The sequence below is a fragment of the Asterias amurensis genome, chromosome 14 (genome assembly GCF_032118995.1).
Source record: "Asterias amurensis chromosome 14, ASM3211899v1".
Taxonomy (NCBI): domain Eukaryota; kingdom Metazoa; phylum Echinodermata; class Asteroidea; order Forcipulatida; family Asteriidae; genus Asterias; species Asterias amurensis.
In genome coordinates, this window is record NC_092661.1 from 5,748,343 (window position 1) to 5,761,773 (window position 13,431).

A 13,431-nucleotide genomic window follows, 5' to 3' on the forward strand; every position below is an offset into this window, starting at 1 on the left:
AGACAACATTCCTGAGGTGTTCCCGTCTCCCGATGACATCGGAATTGACTACTCTTGGCAAGACATCCTCCAAGACCTTGACAAACGCTTAAACCATCTCTGGGTTGTGAGTCTTATGCGTGTCAAAGCGAGGCTTGCAAAGTTTCAAATCCTACTGATCTGAATATTATTATACTCTGATAAAAACGTAAACCCACACACACATGCAGAGTATAGCAAAAGTCATGCAACGCAATTACTGCATGCATTGTACACTGCATGCACAACACTGATTATTATTCATGAGCCAACCGCAACGCAGCCTCTGATTGGCTCCACCGGAAAGTCAGGGGAGATTTGCCGAAAAACAACAAAAAAGTTAAGACCCGTCGTTGCAAATATCCAAGACCATGGCGAAATCTAAATCAGAGAAACAGAGAGCCCCCTAGCATTCGTTCATTTCAAGCGTGTACAGTTTTTGCCGTGCATAGTGACCGCGAAACGTTTGTTGGCTGCCACCAACTCATTTTCAGGCCAATTCTAACAAAATAATTGCATCAAATGAGCTTTTGCCCTAAGGAATTTGAAACATAATTTTCACCCCTACAAAGCCCACCTCTAAGTAAAGATTTTATTTGTATTCTAGCGGGGCTGGGGACTTGGACTGTTCTTCATTGCTGCTACTATAGATTAATTTTTGTGTAAGAAGCAGTGGACTTTTTAGGTGGAGGCATTTTGACCACTGCACAGTCAATATTTTTCTAGTTAACTTTTAACGCTCTTTTTAATACATATTAAATATTTTTCCTCCTTCAGGTTTTCAGACATGGTCTAACATTCCCCGAAAGCTTGTCACTAGTTTTCTCGGACGAATGTGCAAAGCCCGAGGAAGAGAAGCAATATCAGAACTGATGAAGATCCTTTTTACACAACCAACTGAAATGGTCAGTAACATGGGGGGGAGGAGCATTTCGGGATCCTTGTGTGAGGTCTGTGATTATTTATCCAGAAGTGGAGATATCTACCCCTAGCCCAGAGGCATCACAATCTGAGGCGGTAGAGGTAAAAAAGAAACTGTTTGTACCTGACCTGATTGTAGAAAAAGTGGGCAGAGTTAATACCGATTCCATAGAACTCCTTGTGGGTTCAGTTAAATCAGGTCAGTTTTTAACGGCACGTGATCACAGGCAACTCAAATATGAGTTGCTTCCTATACTAACAAGGCAAACATGTGCAGTGGGACTTGTCATTTGTTCTACCGAGGCAAAGTTGATGCATTTCTCTTTTAGAGGCTTTGATGTGAAACTTCAGACTAGATCATATCAGTTTGATGGGGAAGATGCTGCTCAGATATGTATGTCAATGTGCAGTGACACAGTACACTATGCCAGACAAACCCAATTGTTAGTTAATTGAAAATTGCAGAATCTCTAATATATGTTTGCCTGTGGTTGTCCTGCAGCCATGTTTTGTTGGATACATACAGTGTACAATGTATTGTGTAACTCAGAGGTGCTAAACGGTACCATACTGTATGTCATATATAAAATCTACTTTTGAAAATGTGATTGTTGATGAATCTTAATTAAGTTATTACTGATTACCTATAAAGTAGCTTAAAATTCATGTACAGTATTAGACAGCTCGTTTGGGTCACTGTTTCACTGTGTGCAAGCAGCAATGTTCAGAAAAAAGCTGTGCTACACCATCACATATGTAATAGTGATGTCACTTTGTGTAAATAGAACTCTTGAGGTTTAAGCAACCATTACAAGTAACCTTTACTTGAAATAGATAATTTAAAAAATTGCTTTATGAAATAATTATGTTCAGACTATAAGAGTATTTTCAGCATACGTTTAGCTAAGGAAATAAGTTTTCGTCATAAAAGTCATTTCCGTAGATAGTTTCCTTCTTGTTTGGTATTTTTTTGGCGAACTGCAGAGCAGTGCGAGCCTATGTAATACCAATTTCCGGCCGGCCGGCCGGCCGCGTTAAAGTTTTTGAAAATGTTAAAGTTTTTGGTTTAAGTTTTTAGTCTTTGAGTTGAGTTGTTTTTGGTATATATACAAGCCAAAGTGAAATTGTTATATATACAATTGCCAGTCATTTCAGTAATTTTCAGGGTTTTTTTTTTCAAATAATGTTGAAGTTTTTTGAATAAAAAAATGTTAAAGTTTTTGGAATATAAAAAATGTTTAAGTTTTTTTTTCAGGCTCGAACATTGACATCTGGATTTAAAAGAAACAAACTCAAATTAAAATCTTAAAGTTTGAAATAATTTGTTAAAACAAAAATCAAACTCTCTGTCACTGGTTCCAGTTGAATGAGCTGCAACAATGAAGAACATAATGATCATAACTACTGATTGCAATGATGTACTGACTTGAAACTTAAGTCAAACATTGCCTCTTACAAGTAGATTCATATGAAAGGATAAAACTCAAAGAATTAATCACAGGTTTCAGCTGAATGAGCTAAAACAATGAAACATTAAATAGACTTAACTCCTTATTTCAATTATGAACTGACTTCAAACTATTGCTTTTTACATATAGATTCATAAGAAAAGATAAACCTCCCTTTGTGCTTCACTGGTTCCTTCAGACAGAAAAACCACGTACAAGAATTTGAATTGAATTACTATGTGTGGTGCAGTTCTAATTGCTTCTTAAATGAATGTTTTAACAAAACAAAAAAATGGGTCACAGACCGTTGAGCCATTTGATTGATTCGGAGTATGTCTAATGTCTATACAACAAACACTTCAAAGAAGGAATAACATTTATAAATTTACCAGGCATTTCACCTGTGCAAGCTTGCCCGAAGAGTAATTGCCTCCATGACACCGTCTCTTTCAAATGTACGGAAGCGTAAAAAGGACATTGAGATATAATAAAAATTGTGACCTAGCATAAGTCATAACTATGAGATACTAAGTATTCATTCATTCATTCATTTTATTTCCACACCTGTGCAAACAATAGATAGCAGAGGTACATCTGTTACCTGAATTTTAACTAGATCCAAAAGTCTGTTGATGAGCCAGGGTGCAGCTCACAGCAGCTCTGTGTTCTCTTGACAATTTAAACCATCTGTACCAATCATCGACTCTTGTGTTTCCACCAAAGGCTCAACTGGCTTTCTCTATGGTATCTATAGGTTACTTCATATCTAGTGATACTGGTAAAGTTTTCTTGAAACTTTCTCTCTATGCCATGCTATACTAACCACAGTACCTCTCAATAGCGTTCCACTGAGCATAATTATGATTTTAAACATATAGGCTGAGTGACTAATAACAATGAAGCATCATTTGCACACAATATTGTGGGACCATTTGCCCTGGGAGTTATTGGTCTTTGGCTAGGCCTTTGCATGACTTTTTCTAACAACGTGTACATGTATGTAAAGATGAAGTTAAGTTTGATATGGAGCCTCATCCCCATAAGTAGTAAATCATCTTTAGTACAACATAGTCAGCAACCAAGGGACATTTTCTTGGAACAAGAATCCCATATTGCAATAATTCCAGTGCTACGTTCTAAGATTAGTTATTGATGGTGGTGTGAGCCCCAATCCTGGGCCTAACAAATACACATTTAATGAGCATGCTTATCAAAACTCCAACTAGCAAAGTATCAACTGAAAATCCAGCATTTCAATCGAGAATGACACTTATGATGGAGGACAGCTTCTCAATTTCCGAACTGGTAAGTCTGGAGTTCCGCCTAAGGTTTGGTCCACATCACTTGGACCTACATTGGTTGCGTTCGATTAGCTTCCCCATGGATTTACACTCGTGGTATCCACGGAACGCATTTGGCATTCTGCAAAAATTAAGGTCAAAGGATGTTCGACTGGAACTCCTTTCATTGTGTTCATTAGGTCCAAAGATGATCTTCGTTGATTAATGAAAAGATCGTAGACTAATTATTTTCATGGTAAAACTGCAACGTTAAACTATTTTACTTCTCAGCAGTGGACTCTACTGGTAATTGTCAAAGACTAGCCTTCACACTTGGTGTATCTCAACATATGCATACAAAAACAAACGTGAAAATTTGAGCTCAATCGGTCATCAAAGTTGCCATATAATAATGAAAGAAGAAAACACCCTTGTCACACGAAGTTGTGTGCGTTTAGATGGTTGATTTCGAGACCTGAAGTTCTAAATCTGAGGTCTCGAAATCAAATTCGTGGAAAATTACTTCTTTCTCGAAAACTACCTCACTTCAGAGGGAGCTGTTTCTCACAATGTTTTATACCATCAACCTCTCCCCATTACTCATTACCAAGTAAGGATTTATGCCAATAATTATTTTGAGCAATTACCAATTACCACTGCCTTTAAAGGCTTTATGTTTTGTTTCATTCATTATGCCTGTTATTGGCCGAAGATTGCACCACAGAGCATTATTACTATAAAATGCAACCCAAAATTCCAGGGCTCTCGAGCAGCGCGCGTTCGCACTTATGCTCCTCCTTAAATAGATTTGTCGTCTCCCCCTAAAATGTCTTGTCTGGATCCATCCTTGACGATGCTGGTGATGATTGGGATGAAACGCCGTCTGATGAGCATTAACTGTGCAGAATTAATATGGATGAATTGGGTTTTATTTGGGTGTTTTTTTTTAGATACAATTAATATAGCAAAAAATGGCGCATTCTTTATAACTTGACATTTGTAGGCCGTTTTTCGCATCCGGCCCCCAGTTTTGCTTTGCATGCGTTCTGTCACCAATTTTTCCCTGCAGTCTTGGTTGAAAGACCTTTGCATGGATTAACTTCCCATCAGCCTCGCTAACTTTGCGCATCTCGAGTTGGGAAGAGTTAATCGTCTGCTCTATGGTTATAGCTAGTAATTGTCTCACGTCCTAAAGTTCTTTCTGAAATCGACCCCAACTTCGAATTCCAGCATGAAATTAAGAAGAAAAGCGCGCCCTCTATTATGTTTACGTTACCAGTATGAGATAGTACGTCTCGGACTAAGACCAATTTTGCCCCTGGATTGGGTATAGTAATTAGTATGGTGCTGTTTTCCGTATGATGTGCTTTATGTCGGCGGAGCTGGAAAAAACCTTCAAACAAGTTCAATCCAATAATTCCCATGAAAAGATGGGTAAATTTGCCGTATTAGGTGCGACTGGCGCTACTGGTCGGCAGTTACTAAATCTTGCCTTGGAACAAGGGCATGAAATAGTGGCATTGTGCAGAAACCCATCCACACTGACGGTGAATCATGAGAACTTACAGGTTTGTATATGGTATTGGTAATAAATGGTATACTATATGCAATGACAGCAATGGAATCATTAAAAATTGCACGGTTTTCATTTTGTGTACAAGTTGACCCGTTTGGCTTCCGACGGCGGAGCCGACCCATGCTTGAAAGGCAAACGGAAATCTGGTTCCAACATGTACAATTTGGACAGCTACAATGTAGTCAACAGATTTGCTCCATTTTTTTTACCACTTTCGTCTCGAAAATCATGACACGACAAATTCTACATGTTTGTAGGAACACGAACTTAATCCTCAATGTCAATCAAATGAACACTCGAAACACCATTGAGAAAATAATTTTGAAAAAAAGGACAAAATCTTCCCAGATCCCTGAGCAAAACAGTTCGACAAATTTCCCAGGTTGAATTTTGAACCTGCCGCATTGTATGTTTTTTGACTTTCCGATATGTTCAACACTTTATTTTTTGGTCACCAAGCGTTGAACTGCACGTACCAGCCTATTGGATCGATGAACTGCAGAGCCGCAGCCTAGTTGGACCATGGAGGAAGGAAGAGAAGGAGCTCGAAGGAAGGGACTTCAAAAGTCGAACCTGTGGTACCGCGGTCGTTTAACGACGCCTCGTCAATCACCCACATACCTTATACAAACAATTGGCGACCTGGCGTATGTGAGTTTGCGCTTAAAAACAGTTTTTTTGAAACCTGATAAAATTTGTGTACACTTTCGCTCACCAAATCGAAAAACACAATTGAATACCAACCACCCTCGTGTGCTAGTACCCAAGTTTTGAACCACCGCTAGTGACAGGAAAGTTGCAAAAAATGTAAAAATATGCTATGATATTTCCATGTAAACACCACAAACGGTAAATGAAAACGTGTGTATTCACAATTCTTGTCTCCAATAATTCAACTTTACACGAAGGCAACAGTGCAGACTGGCGGTACAAAGAGATCTAATCCCGCTCGTTAATCGGCCGTCCAGCTGGAGGTCTCCTATCTTTTTCCACTAGTTAGACGGGGGCATTGTCAGGGTACTCTTTTGTTATTCTGCAGTTTTGCGGGTCGTTCGAGCTCCTTCTCTTCCTTCCTCTCTGGTTGGACTAAACCATTCTGTGAAAGGGCTTTTACAAGGCAGTGCGTGTGCGCCATTACAATGCCTTGCGTTCACTCATAATAGCGCGCAAGCACTACCGTGCTGCCTTGTAACAGACTTTCTTGTGGGCTAATTTACTGATTTTTAGCCCAAATTTCTCTGATTCCAGCTTCACCAAATTTTAATATTTTTTAGATTAGAGATGGCAACTTTTGATGACATCAAACTTCTGCGCAACAAAACAGCGTAATAGGGGTTATCATAATTACCTTTTAGTCTACTTTTAGAAGTGTGTGTTTCCCCATCAGCCATGTCGGCAGGACAGCACTTCTCAATTTCTGCCCGGCAAAAGAACTAAATTGAGGCTGTACACAATGTCTACATATACCATCGTTTAGGGATTGCCACATACACCATGTACATTTGTACATGCATTTTCTGATGTGTTGTTCGTTGAAATGTCACTCTGTGAGCAGATTCTGTTTTATAAATGTGTTTAGCCTCACACCTCTTAATGATTTCTCTAAATCACCAAAAAGTCAAGTTTGTATAACAAACAGGCTTGAACTGTGTTTGAAGACAAAAATGTTGTTCTTATTTTTCTGATGAACACTTTTAATGTGGATATCAAACATGTATCACTATCATGTCAAACAAAATAATGAATATTTTCGTTATGTTTGTGACTACAACGGTTCCATCGGCAGCTACATGTACATATATGTAGAAGCTTCTCTTGAGAGCAGTTCAATCAAGAGCGGAAACCTGGATCAATACTCCACCACTAAGACTCAACTATCTCACCGAGGCAGGCCATTAACACTTTGTCCGAAAGTCTGTCATAACAAGAAATTTTACTTGTGACAGTGAATTAATTGTTTGTTTTTAAATTTTCTTCAAGGCAGTCCAAGCTGACGTGAATTCATCCGAATCAATGAAAGCCCACTTTACAGGATGTGACGTCATCTTCTCATGTCTGGGTAGGTCAGGTGCTCTGGCAGTCAGAGAAATTACATTCTACTCGGAGACAATCAAATGTATAACACAAGCTATGGAGGAATCAGGAGTGAAGAGACTTGTGTGCATGTCGTCATGGTGTACTGACTGTGAGTTTGTGTTGGACTATTTCCTGCCGAAGTTCTGTATAATCTTGGTAGAACGTCAGACCTGGAATTTCATCTTTGCCTGGGCAAGGCCATTTCCATTTCGCTACGGGCACTTCGGTTGGAAAATCTCAAAGTCTATGGGAAAATTTTGAAGGGGCAACAAGGTCAAGACCAGGCAAGAGAAGCCACGGCCTCCGCTGCCTCCAGGAAATTCCAGGCCTGGAATGTCATATATTAGTGACCACCATGACCTTTGACCTTTTCACCCCCAAACAACAACTTTTCTGTCTTTAAGTTTGGAAGTTATAGTTCTGAAACCCCAGACAGACAGACAGACAGAGGTCCAAACAGACAGAAACAGGCCATTTTAGGCGATTCAATGGTTTGTGTTACCAATGCAATTACCATTCCTAACAAATAAGGACATGAAAAACAAAGGGCATGACAAACGTGATGTCGGCTATTTCTATACATCTGGAGGTAGGCTTAAGGCACTGGACACTTTTGGTAATGATTCAAAACATTTTGCATAAAAACTTACTTAGTAATGAGCAATGGAGAGCTGTTGATAGTATAAAACTTTGTAGGAATCGACTGTCCCTCTAAACTAATGTAAGTTTTGAGAAAGAGGTAATTTTTCACTAAAATAAAACACTTGAATTTGAAAAAGACTTCAGGCCTGATCGGGCATCTCAAAGCACACAGGTTTGTGCAACAAGCTGACAAGGGTGTTTTTTTCCTTCATTATTTTCTTGCAACTTTGATGACTGGTCTTTGACGATATTACCAAATGCGTCCAGTGCCTTTAATAGCCTTTAACTGTTTTTCTTATCTCTTTGCAATATTTCAGTCCGAGGCAGGTATCCAGGCTCGTTCTTCATGGAGTGGATATTGAAACCGTTTATGGGACTGACTATAGGCAGACTCCTGAGTGACATGGCTAGAATGGAACAGTACCTGATGCAGAGGAGTCAGGATACTACATGTATTAACTACACAGTGGTCAGACCACCAGGCCTATCAAATGGGCCAATCACTGGTGAGCAATATTCTCAAGGAATACTGTGCTACTTGTTCTCACTTTACCTGAACATAGTATAAGTGCATTAAAGGCAGTGGACACTATTGGTAATTGTCAAAGACTAGCCTTCACAGTTGGTGTATCTCAACATATGCATCAAATAACAAACCTGTAAAAAATTGAGCTCAATCGGTCATCAAAGTTGCGAAATAATAATGAAAGAAGAAAACACACTTGTCACACAAAGTTGTGTGCAGTTAGATGGTTGATTTCGAGACCTCAAGTTCTAAACTTGAGGTCTCGAAATCAAATTTGTGGAAATTTACTTCTTTCTCCAAAACTATGGCACTTCAGAGGGAGCCGTTTCTCACAATGTTTTATACCACCAACCTCTCCCCATTACTTGTCACCGAGAAAGGTTTTATGCTAATAATTATTTTGAGTAATTACCAATAGTGTCCACTGCCTTTAAGTTTTAACTTTAAACAAGCTTTCAGCACATCATATTCAATATAAAACTTAAGCTAAGCTCATTTATATAACAGCGAGCTCCTAAAGTGTTAATATTAAAGGCAGTGGACCTTATTGGTAATTACTCAAAATAATAATTGGCATGAAACCTTACTTGGTAACGAGTAATGGGGAGAGGTTGATAGTATAACGCATTGTGGAAAACGGCTACCTCTAAAGTGAAGTAGTTTTTGAGAAAGAAGTAATTTTCCACTAATTTGATTTCGAGACCTCAGATTTAGAATTTGAGGTCGCGAAATCAAGCTTCTGAAAGCACAATTGGGCTCAAATTTTCACTAGTTTGTTATTTTATGCATAATTGAGGTACACCAAGTGAGAAAATTGGTCTTTGACAATTACCAATAGTGTCCAGTGTCTTTAAGAACACAACCTGCTGAGATGTCCATCATAATGAAATCCATTATTGGTCAGTCAAGAACATATTTGGCCTCTAGTAATTGAAGTCAGTGCGCTTGTTATATGTTTTGTGTTTGGCTTATAACAGAGCAAGAATCCTGTGATGACTACATTTATGGAAGACCTTTAGTTCCCTTCCCTTTGGCCTTGGTGCCCTTCAAAATGTGCACCTATCAAAACCAAAACGGCCTTGACCTCAAAATTACAAAGTTCCAGGCCTGTTAATAGTTGGTATGATTGTTGGATCTGCTCTACTCTAGATGTCAAGACTACTTCAAAAGGGTGGGGCAAACATTAATGTTTACCTCCATTTTGAAAATAAGGTTTTTTCACTGGCAGGGTACAGGGGGACAATGCTTCTGGTGGGGTAGGGAGGGATGGGCAGGGACCATTTTTAATAACCTTTTAGTTTAGAGCACTACATGTATCTGAGTGCACCTGGGTGTCACATTCCCCATCCCCCTCTATCCATGGCTTTACATGTAGTTATGATGCTGTCCTAGTATTATCCTCTTTCCATAAATCAAACTCAGAAAAAGGGAGGCCCAAATGATTTGTAAATTGAACCATATTGCCACCATTGTGAATGAAAAGTCAAAAAGAAAATTTACCAAAACTTAAAACCACCTGTGTGAATGTCAAATAATCGTCATAAGTTACCTCTTTTACAGTCCACAAACCTAATCGATTGAAGTTTGAAAAGCATTGAGACAATGAAAAGTGTTGACGATTATGTCAAATTCAGGTTCTGTCTGAAAAATTGGGACACAATTTTCCGTCATTTTGCCCATGTATTCCGCTATCAGGAATTGGTTGACTTGTAACCTTTTAAATTACAGTCTACAAACCCAACTGCGATTAAAGTTTGAAAAGTATCAAGACACAAATTACACGTCACATTGTCAGCCTATGGATTCCACATCTGAAATTTGTAAACTTATAATTTTGAAAATTTGTTTAATTTTGTTTGCAACAGATAAAAAATTCTTCACCGAAGAGGGGCAGTATGTGACCAGTGTTGGTTACCAAAGCACCTATATTTCCCGAGCTGATGTTGCCAGATTCATGCTGGCATGTCTTGAAACTCAAGAATATGACAAGAAAATCATCGCTATTGCTGTGTGAGATTCTTAAAGGCAGTGGACACTACTGGTTATTGTCCAAGACTAGCCTTCACAGTTGGTGTATCACAACATATGCATAAAATAAGAACCCTGAGAAAATTTGAGCTCAATGGTCGTCAAAGTTGCGAGATAATAATGAAAGAAAAAACACCCTTGTCACACGGAGTTTTGTGCGTTTAGATGGTTGATTTCGAGACCTCAAGTTCTAAACTTGAGGTCTTGAAATCAAATTCGTGGAAAATTACTTCTTTCTCGAAAACTATGGCACTTCAGAGGGAGCCGTTTCTCACAATGTTTTATACCATCAACCTCTCCCCATTACACGTCACCAACAAAGGTTTTATGCTAATAATTATTTTGAGTAATTACCAATAGTGTCCACTGCCTTTAAGGTCAACCCTCTTCTGCCATTTCCCATGTTGTATTGTGTAACTGTGGTGGTGATCCAGTAACACTGCAGGTTGAATAGCTTCTGACTGGCACCCCTGAACAACGATACTGACAAAAAAAGGGGGACAATCCCGCCCCCAAAATGCTTGGGCCTTCCATTCGCAACGTCACAATAAAAAAATTCCTGTCCACTTCCCCCTGCTAAATGTTGATAGAAACGCCAAAGACCGCACACAATTTTTCAGTGTGACTTTCTTTTTTAAATATTACAAAAAAAAGGCTTTTTAAAAGGCACTGGACACTTTTGGTAATTGTCAAAGACACTTTCAACATATGCATAAAATAATGTGAACATTTTAGCTCAATTGTTCTTCGAAGTTGTGAGACAATAATGGAAGAAAAAACACCCTTGTTGCACAAGTTGTGTGCTTTCAGATGCTTGATTTCGAAACCACGGAACCATATTTTTGTGAGAAATTGAGGGAGCCGTTTCTCACAATGTTTTACATACATGTAATATCAACAGCTCTCCATTGCTTGTTACCAAGTAAGTTTTTATGCTAACAATTATTTTGAGTAATTACAAGGTGTCCAGGGGGGCAAGGGGCCGTGGTGCGGGGGCCCAACAAGACAACAAGATATGGCCGGGATTGTAATAGCATAGTTGATAGAGCTCCAGAGCTTTTGGAGTTTGCAGGTTCAAGTTTCCACTCTTCACAGTTTGTCTGTACTCGGCCAACGCTGTTTTAAGATATACCCATTCAGTTTTCATTGTGGTTTTTTTATTAGTTGATGACAAGGAAACTACCTGAAATATTCGCATTGGCTACATTGACCCCCCCCCCCAATTTAACAAAGACCTATGGTTGATCTTGACTGCAAATCAATCAGAGTTGCTTAGTGAAATGATCTGATGTCACAATACAAATCACTATGGTGATACTTACAACTTGTCTTAAAGACACTGGACACCTTTGGTAATTGTGTATCTCAACATATGCATAAGTTAACAAACCTGTGAAAATTTGAACTCACTCGGTCGTCAAAGTTACAAGATAACAATGGAAGAAAAAATACTCTTGTCACAGGACGTTGTGTGCTTTCAGATGCTCGCGTTCGGGACCTCAAAATCTAATTCTGATGTCTCAAAATCAATCTCGAAAACGACGTTACTTCAGAGGGAGCAGTTTCTCACAATGTTTTAAACTTGTTTTGTTAACAAGTAAGTTTTTATCCTAATAATTATTTTGAGTAATCACCAACAGTGTCCAGTGCCTTTAAACCTTAGTGCCATGTGAAATCGAGCCCAGTGCTACCGACCTACTGGGGTGGTGGAAGTTTCAATGTTTTGTGTACATATTATTTTATATGCGTCTAGACAATTTTAATTGTCTATAAGCCATTAAAATGTTTAGGTATATGGGCAGAATTTTTATCAGAATAAAGTATGTTTTTCTGTACTATTTAAGTGGTCTGCTTGTGCAAAAGTTTTAAAGACAAATTGTATTTGTTATTTATTTGACTCATTATAAGTCGTGTAAGTCAGTGTCAAGTTATAATGTTGTTTTGTTTGTATGCTTTGAGCTATACCCACCTAAATCATTTTATGAAAGTTTAAATTGTCGGTTATTTAATGGTTAACTATCTGAAATAGCTGACTTATTTTACATAACTTGTATGTTAAAAAACGAGATATGTTTTTTATTAAAATAATATTTTGAATTCATTAAAATTGATGTTAACGAATCAACTCAGTTATCACTGGAATCGTTTGTTTATTCATTTTACCTTTAACTCAAAGGAGGTATACGATATTTTAATACAAGCATTTTTTTTAACATTATAATGAAAGTTCAACAGCACTGTTAATTTTAGTCAAGTATGTTGATGTAATAGTGTTAATAACCATTATATTGTGTATCACAAAAACCATCATCGATAAAAAATTACTTTACACAAAATACACAACAATTAAAAATCACACAAAAAATCAAAATCCGTTACAAACGCAATACATTTGTAGGTTGGCTTTGTGATTTGAATTTAGCCGAAAAGATCTGTTTCTACATTAATGCAGGAAAAGAAAAGACAAGTTATGATTAAATTAATACTCGGGGGATCAGGGCCCAATTTTTGCTTTTTAGCAGAAAATTTGAAACAACATTTATCCTGCAATTAAGCATATTTTATGCAATTGGCAGCAGATTTCCCAATTCTTAATTTTTCTTTTTGGTCATTATAGAAAACTGAAAACAAAATTTGTGTAGGGGCCTACATAATTTTGTTTGACAGAAAATGCCCTTTTTATTGTTTTGCATCAAAATCGTTGTACGGGCTACCTGGAACAGAGAAGATAAGTCAACAGACAGGACGAAGGAAATTTAAGAGATGAGACATGCAGCTTTTTAAATTGCAATCCAAATATAATTAATATGAATATTGGCATCAGAAACAAAATTGGCAAATATTTACATACAATGTAGTGTTGCTGCACACAACATTTCTGAAAGCGCATAGAGTTTTTTTCTCCCGGTGTATTTA

At 38.0% G+C, this 13,431-nt stretch overlaps 1 protein-coding gene across 1 annotated transcript; it reads left to right on the forward strand.

Annotated features, from left to right (window-relative positions):
* Positions 1 to 5,031: 5,031 nt before the first annotated feature.
* On the forward strand, positions 5,032 to 12,587 carry LOC139946977 (flavin reductase (NADPH)-like). Its single transcript, XM_071944776.1, has 4 exons — positions 5,032 to 5,235; positions 7,224 to 7,428; positions 8,279 to 8,467; positions 10,353 to 12,587. Exons 1-4 carry the CDS (start codon positions 5,038 to 5,040, stop codon positions 10,499 to 10,501), a joined length of 741 nt encoding a protein of 246 aa, XP_071800877.1. The 5' UTR covers positions 5,032 to 5,037; the 3' UTR covers positions 10,502 to 12,587.
* The last annotated feature ends 844 nt before the right edge of the window (positions 12,588 to 13,431 follow it).

Excerpts from the sequence above, each read along its gene's own strand:
- LOC139946977 (XM_071944776.1), top strand. The coding sequence starts at position 5,038 with ATGTCGGCGGAGCTGGAAAAAACCTTCAAACAAGTTCAATCCAATAAT. Across the intron at positions 5,236-7,223 it reads TGAATCATGAGAACTTACAG|GCAGTCCAAGCTGACGTGAA; the intron begins GTTTGTATATGG and ends ATTTTCTTCAAG. Across the intron at positions 8,468-10,352 it reads ATCAAATGGGCCAATCACTG|ATAAAAAATTCTTCACCGAA; the intron begins GTGAGCAATATT and ends TGTTTGCAACAG.